General features: G+C 48.5%; 1 protein-coding gene across 1 annotated transcript; it reads right to left on the bottom strand.

Moving 5' to 3' along the window:
• Positions 1–5,140: 5,140 nt before the first annotated feature.
• LOC144134086 (neprilysin-2-like) lies at positions 5,141–7,192 on the bottom strand. The gene has a single exon (XM_077667072.1). It carries the CDS (start codon positions 7,190–7,192, stop codon positions 5,141–5,143), a length of 2,052 nt encoding a protein of 683 aa, XP_077523198.1.
• Between the last annotated feature and the right edge of the window lie 729 nt (positions 7,193–7,921).

The raw sequence follows: 7,921 nt of genomic DNA on the forward strand, positions 1-7,921 counted from the left end.
GGTGATCATTTCTTTCGCTCGAATCTGTTCCTCGCTTGTCAACGCGGAGGTCGCCAGGTTTGCTGCAAGTTCAATTCTAATCGAATGGAAGGCTTCTGGAACGTCGGACAGCAGAGCATTGTCCGACTCTAGTGAGGTTATGGCTGACGCAATTGGTGTAATGAGGAGCAGGCAGCTTTGCACGGACTTCCAGAAAGTGTCTTCGTCCAAAACAGTTTCTCGCACGGACTTATTAACGTTGAGGTCACTTAATATCACGGTCTGCTGAAGGGCTTCCTTGTTTCTCAAGAGGCTTTGAAGTGACAGAACCATGCCTCCCCACCTTGTTTTGCTCGGAAGCTTTAGAGTTTCGGATCTCCCTTTACCATCTATTGATTCTTGTTTCTCCTGCAACGTCGCAGCAACGATGTGGGTACGCTTCACGTACTTTATAACTTGCCTTGCCGTACGATGGACATCCTCCAATGTCTTTAGTTTCATCAAATCATTCAAAAGCAGGTTCAGGCCGTGAGCTGCACATCCAATGCATGTGATATGCTCGTATTTGCTTGCAACAATACTGCAGGCTGCTTGCATGTTGCTGGCATTGTCTGTGACTAGCGCCACTACTTTATCGCTTCCCAGCGATTCAATCACTTTGCAGATCTCGGCAGCAACATACACCGCAGTGTGACGATTTTGGCCTGTTTCAACAGCTGAGTAGAAGAATGGCTTTGGCGTTGCCACGACGAAATTCATGACTGCCTCGCCACGAATGATCGTCCATCCATCTGTCAACAGTGTCAGACACGAAGCGTTTCTCACGGTTTGCTCGACGTGTTGCTTCACTCGAGTGTACTCCGAGTCCAGCAGAGGTCCACTCAGAAGGTGTCGAGAAGGCAGAGAATACGACGGTCGAAGCATCTTAAAAGCTGCTCTCCAATGTTCATTCTCAGTCACAGAGAGAGGCACATTGCTTGAGTAGATCGCTCGAGCCAAGGCAGTGTCGATTTGGCTTTGCTGCTCTGAAGTCATGCGGTCTACAAAAGGCGCAATACTCTTGATTTTTTTTTGGCAATGGCTGCTCTTCATCGTGTTTGCAGAATTCTGACTCACTTGCTTCAATTGATGACTGAGTTGACACACCAGCAGGATGTTTGGCGTTCGTTTCCTTGCTGCAAATTTCCTTGATGTCCAGCGGGCATTTCTTACACGCCAACAGGTGCCTTGTCAAACGTGTGGCGTTCGGAAATCCATGCTGAACACTGCAGTACTTGCATACTGCTCGCATTGTCCCGCCATTGGACGTTTCGCACACAGAAAAGTGTTCCCAAACATTCGACCGCGGGCGAACCATTGTCACAGCCAGAACCGTGTACCACGCTAACAATGCGGCATGCACTCCGAGTAATCGTGCTTGCGTTTGTTTTGTCAGAATACAGATGGCAGCACTCTGCAGCCCTGTCCACTGTAGACGATATTGGCTGTAGTAGTTAATGGTTCAGCTTTGTTGCGCCTACATTTCGTTAGATGGCAGTGCGAGTCCATCACGCTTGATCTCGCTTAGTGTTACCAGAGTTTCAGGTGTTACTGTGTAGCCGTCCTACCCAGAAAGCAAGGTTTCTATTTGGCTAAAACCGATTACGTGCACAGCAGCCTATGTTATTTATGCCGTGTGTGTCGCGCTGTAGAATTTGCAGCCATTCTGGTCTACTTCAGCCGTGAGTTCAAGTATCAGTGTGTTTTTAAGTCAAGCCTCGATCTTATATGTGACCTGGCCTTCAACCCGCGTACTCGCAGCACGAACGTTTTAAAACCACTGCCTGGCACCGGCGATGGCGGCTGCTCTCCAATCGTTCAAAGATGCACGCTGTAATGATTTTCACAGCAAAAACCTAAACTGAAAGCAAGCAATCATAAAACCTTGAAATTGCATTGTGAAATTTTCGATGTTTTTTTCCATTTTTTCTCGTCTGAAAAAAACGAAAAAAAACGTTTTTTTTCCAAAATTGCAGTGTTTTTTTCAGGCCTTCACATCTCTAGTTGTGAGCAGCTTGCACAATCACTCCATTTAATCCACTGAACGAACGTTCCTCTGTGGTGCACAGGTTGCGGGCACAGCTCCCGACCCAGACAACAGCGGCTAGAATCCGCTCAGCCATTTCCCTTTTTTCAGCGAAACTGCTTCTATAAGTATCGACCCTTTCTCCCAATCAGAAGTTTGCAGTCACGCTCAAGCTGGGTTTCCCGTCGAGTCGGAACTTGAACGCTCTCGCGTTAATATTGCTGTCTACTGGATTCTTCTTCTCCTCTAACTTTTGAAATATTGCGGCGATGAAGACGAAGCTCGCAGTGGCGTGGACGGAGCGTTCGCGCTGGGTCAGCGGCCATTAAATCTTCTCATTGCCATCGTTCATCTCGCCTCAATTTTCGGCTGGCAGCCACGTAACATTTGGTGGAGGTGCGCGATAACTGCCTCTCTGTATATATCGCGCAGAATGGAATAAATTCAGAAGTTCACCATGTGATTCCGCCAGTTAAATGATTTTCAGTCTTTTATTACAACGTGCATCCAGTGAGCGGCATAGATTTCCTGCCGCTATGGCCGCCGCCATAGCGGTGGCCATAGCCAACACTGCCATAGCCATAACCAGCACTGCCATAGCCAAAAGTGCAAGTATAAGCAAGGCTCCACATATTGTTCGCCTGCTGACCCGAAAGACGCGGGTTCGATCCCGGCCGTGGCGGTGGAATTTCGATCGAGGTGAAATTCTAGAGGCTCGTGTACTGTGCGATGTCAGTTCGCGTTGAAGAACCGCAGGTGGGCGAAATTTCCGGCGCCCTTCACTACAGCGTCCCTGGTAGCCTGAGTTGCTTTGGTACGTTAAACCTTTATAAACCTTGGGAGCCCGATAGACGGCTATAAATCGTGGCTCCGTCAACGTAGTTTCGTTTCGCGCCGCGCCGATGGATGGTGCTAGTGGTGTTCGGGCAGTATCGGCAGTTAACATGAACTTCCTATGCCGGCGCCCTTCGGTATGTACGTACCATAGCGTAAACATTGCGTAATGATTCATACCAATACTATTTTAGTGGCCCCATTTACCACATAGTGCGCTGCAGTATTCAGTCCTCTTATTGGTGATATTGTGGCGCCTTTAACGTTTCTAGCGGTTAAAAGTCACAAACTGCATAGTAATGAATCGACTAACCAATAAATCTTGGCCATTTGAATATAATGGTGAGCTGGGGTGCGTCCATCGCTCGCGGGTACTGAATTTGGAAACAGTGTGGATGCGCTGCCTGCAAGAACGAACCCGCCGGCGAAAATCTAAGTCGCATAAGGAGGAAACTGGAAAGGTACCTTGCACTGTATGTGGCAGAAGCCGCTAATATAGCATATGCTTTATAATGGGAAAAGGTTCAGCTTAAGTTAAGGACAGCGCAGCGAGCTATGGAAAGAAAAATGGTAGATGTAACGTTAAGGAACCGGAGGCGGGCAGAGTGCGGGAGGGAACAAACGTCCGCTAATGATATCCTAGTCGAAATCTAGAGGAAGAAATCGGCTTGGGCAGGGCATGTAGTGCGAAAGCAAGATAACTGCTGGTCATTAAGGGTAACGGAGTGGATTCCAGGAGAAGGCAAGCGTAGCAGTGGGCGGCAGAAGGTTTGATGGGGGGAGGAAATTTTGAAGTTTGCAGGGATAGGATAAATTGGAGAGACATGGAAGAGGCCTTTGCCCTGAAGTGGGTGTAGTCAGGCTGATGACGATGAGAAAGATTAAAAGCGTAACAAAGTTCGATTTGGCTCCAAGCATTCTTCTCGCTTGAAATAGCTAAAGATTTGAGTGCCTCACTTTCGGCATTGTACACGAATTTCTCTTTTACTAATGAAATATTTGCTGTCTGCGGACCATTCTTTGCTCCAAAAGCTTCAAAGCTTTTTCTGCCTTCGAGAATCTTTGAAACAGCGCTCATAATTACTAGAATCTAGAAGCGGCAACATGGTTTCATTATAAATTTCACTAAAATATAATTGTATTTTCTTTGTTGTTTTATGAACTGCGTGCGCAGAAAATTTCCACGTACCATGAAGGTTTCCTCAACTAAGTACCTAATGGAATCGGTAATACACAAATGAGACACAAACACGACGTTCAGAGCCAGCCTTATTTTGCTAGATCCTATCATTCTCTGCGGGACATAGTCATGTAAAACAGAGTATTATTTGGAAAACACGCCGGTACCTAAGGGTGGCCCACAGCATCGCACTGTGTCGCCATATGTAACAAAACAACTGGCTGAGCTGTTTGTCGAGTACGAATGGCGACCTCTGCTGCCAGCTGGGTCGGCGCAGTTTCTTACTGCGTCATTCGAAAGATGTCTTCAACATGTAACGGCAGAGATAGTCTCATGCGCACATCAACATCTCTGACTTCGCTTTACTGAAATCAATAACGACACTGTTCAGCTCCTTTCTCAAACGACTGTCCTTATATCACAAAATATGCATTACTTTTTTGTTGCAGTACTTCTATACAGTCTTTTCAAAGTGAACTGTGCGCTCCTCAATGATTTCGTGTGAAGCCAACATGCGAAAAAAGTGACGCTCACTATACGTACTGAACTGGTGCAAGTAAGGTTGGAGCAATAGGGCCAAAGATATTCGTCTTGCAGTCATATCTCACAAATGTCTTCAGAGTCATACGCCTAATACGTCATAAGTGACAGGACCCATACCTACTGCAAGTTGACCTTTACGCCTTAGGGTCATATCATCCCTGAGGGTTTACTCAAAGCAACAGAAGCGCATTCGTAAGCATGCCGCCCACGAAGAGGCAAGGCCGACCACACTGAACAGAGAGCGCCGTCTCGTGCAAAACTCGGCAAGCGAACCCAGTTGGCTTCAGTTGCCAGTTGTATCTGAGGGGTTCCGTGTAATATTGCGTAATAGTTATTTCATAAGAGGGCGGCAAACATATTCTACAAAAAAGCGGAGCATGGTTCCTTGCATCAGGACGTCACAAAGGGCTGCAGAAGACGGCGGAAGAGTACCAGTGCCCTCGTACTCTAAAACATTCTATTGAAAAAAGCACCTAAAATATTCAGCTAATTCATCCTAAACGATACTAAACAAAAATCAACGCTGAAAGACAACTGAGCTATGCGTTAATTAATGACTGATTTGAGAGAAACGTGCATTTCTTCGCAAGGTTCATGGGAGAGTTTACGGCGCACTTAAATGCAGCAGCGAATGGTGGAAAGTTCTTGAGCGGGACGTTGCACTCGTCGCCACCGGTCTGCCGTCGTTTGGCGCACATTGTGTAGCAGTACGTTAGAAAGAATATCTGTTCGTCCGTGAAGCCCTCCAGGTGAGCCACCTTTAAGTCTTCGAGGGCGCGGTAGTCACGAGCTACGGCGGACAAGTAGCCCTGGAACGCTAGCTCTAAGCCCGGTATGAACGGGAACAGTCGCAGTGGACGTGAACCCGGGCTGCCCGAGTGAGCGTGCACGTCGCAATGGATCTTCCCTGAGTAAACGGTTGACGGATCGTTCCTGACCCAGAGGATGCTATTTCCCATTTCGTCCACCGTTACGCCCAACTCGTCGAACGCTTTGACCATCTGACGAGCCGCGAAAGAGCCCAGGCCACCGTATCTGATCGCCAGAGTAGCGTTGTTGTAAAACACGGGTGCGTCAAGGTTTCCGAAGGCCAGGTTCAAGAGGTTCGGTAAGTACAGGTAAGACTCGCGGCCAAGTCGAGAGAACATACGAAAACTGTAGACGTCCATAAAGTGGTCGTGACTGCGGAGCTCCCGATACACTTTGGACGCGTTCAGCAGGTTTTCCATGAACGTCTTTCCGGCCATGTCCGGGAACACACTGTACAGCTCCTCCGTCTGCTCTCTGTGGAAGAATCTGCTGCCGGGAAGTATTACACGGGTCATTCTGTCCAGCTTAAGGAAGGCGGTCCGTTTGCTCTTTTCGTCCATCCACGTAAGGTCGTTGATTAGGCGCTTGGCGTTCTCGTTGACACGGTGCAAGAAGCTGGAGATGTGCAGCCGATTCGCGGCCAAGCCGAAGCGTTCGTTCAACGTCTTCCTGAGGCTGAGAAGTCCGAGGCGCGACTCGACGTATGCCACACATCCGTGGCGCTTCAACTTCGCGAGGTCATCGGACATGCCTTGGAACCTCACTGATGGCTCGCCGTACACCGCCCAGAGGTGAGTCTGAATGAATATCCACGACAGCCCAATGATGAGCTTGTCGTGACTGAGGCTCTTCAGCAACTTTTCTAGGTTCTCCAGTATTTTAACGTCTTCGATTATGACAGTGCTTTCAGCCATCCAGTTGAACTGTCGGTCGTGTTTGACGAGTGAACTGAGCCATAGATTTGCCGGTAGTCCTGGTGTCTTCGTTCCAATGGCGCCAAGGCTGAACCACTCTTGAACGGGCGGATCGTAAAGAAATCCGAGTTTTGCATCCAGGATGGCTGTTTCTAAACTCAAAAGCTCACCCGCCGATGTGTCCATGTCCGGCTCGGTAACGCCAAGAATTTCAAGGTGTTTCTTTAGGTAAATCTGGTACTGCTCGGCCGACCTCCCTTTTCTCATGCTCAGATCCCAACCGTTGTCAAGTGGGCCGCGAGAGATGAGCAGCGCGGTCGAGTTGCGCATGACAACGGTGCTAAGGTCAAAGAAAAAGTTCATATCCCAGTTAACTGCGAGATTGATCATGACGTCAAGCGGGTGTATGTTCCGAGGCCTCTGCTCTGGCCAGAAAAGACCGACGGAACGGCGCAGCTCCGCGAACGCCTTGAGGTTTTCTTTCTTGTGCAGGTTCGCCCGGATGCAGCTGTGGTAAAACTGCGTCGCCTTGCTGAGTTGCGCCTTGTCGGCTTCGATCTCCTTCAGCGCCAGCTCGACAGCGGCGTTCATCATACGTGCTTCTGTAGTCTCCTGGCGCTTGGGATCGTCCCAGGCGCCGCACACGAAGCTGTGGAAGTCTTCGCATGGGTCAGCGTCGTGGTTGATGGCTGCGCTGATCTCCTTGCCGAAGTTACGGCAGTCAACGGTTAGGCACGCGGCCACTTGCTTGTTTGGAGGTGCCGGGTAAAAGATGTACCACGCAAGCGCCATGGAGAGGAGGAGCAGCAGGATAGAGATGGCAATCAGCAACGTCAGCACTTGGCCGCGATATCTTGTCTGGGCCATGACTGCTCTCATCACTTTCATGTACTGAAAAATAGAAGGCAATGAGTGCGACTGTGAATTCATTCTTTAGACTGGTCGGGCTTTGCGCCCATAGCTGAGCTCAGTCATCAGGAAATCGAAGACAAGCTAAATATACTTTACGAGCCGTTTATTTGCGAGTATAAAAATTCGCTTGTGCTGTTAAATCCGAACCGTAGTTTCACTGGCACCCACAAACTAGAATTCCCTATTTATTGCATTTCTGTACAGAAATAGGAAAATGTCGTACCCTGGTTTTCGTGGTCAAGCCCCTAAGAGTCCACGGTTTTTTAGAAACCGCGGGCATAGTGGCAGATTTTTCTCCTGGAAACAAGACCTGCGAAGAAAAAAAAAGAATTTCCTTGAGATCTATTTAAGTCTCTGTTATACCTTTGAGTAGCAGCTATACTTCGGATATAAAGGAGAAGGAAATCAGCTGTTTTCTTTGCGACCTGACAGCATAAAAACAGCGAGGCAGACAAATGTTTACCTGGTATCTGAACATGCAATAATGCACCGTAGGGAGGAAGCGTGGATTCATAGAAGACAAATACGGACAGCATCGCGTACGCAGTGATTCCTTTGTTGATTTGACCATATCAGACAAGCTCCATCTGCGGCTACTACTTCCTACGAGCCCAGCCACTGAAAGGTTGATCGCTGATTCAAGGCAGAAGGATAAGGGCTGTTCTTTAGGTTGCCGAATCCTCT

The sequence above is a fragment of the Amblyomma americanum genome, chromosome 5, assembly GCF_052857255.1.
Source record: "Amblyomma americanum isolate KBUSLIRL-KWMA chromosome 5, ASM5285725v1, whole genome shotgun sequence".
NCBI classification, from domain to species: Eukaryota; Metazoa; Arthropoda; class Arachnida; order Ixodida; family Ixodidae; genus Amblyomma; species Amblyomma americanum.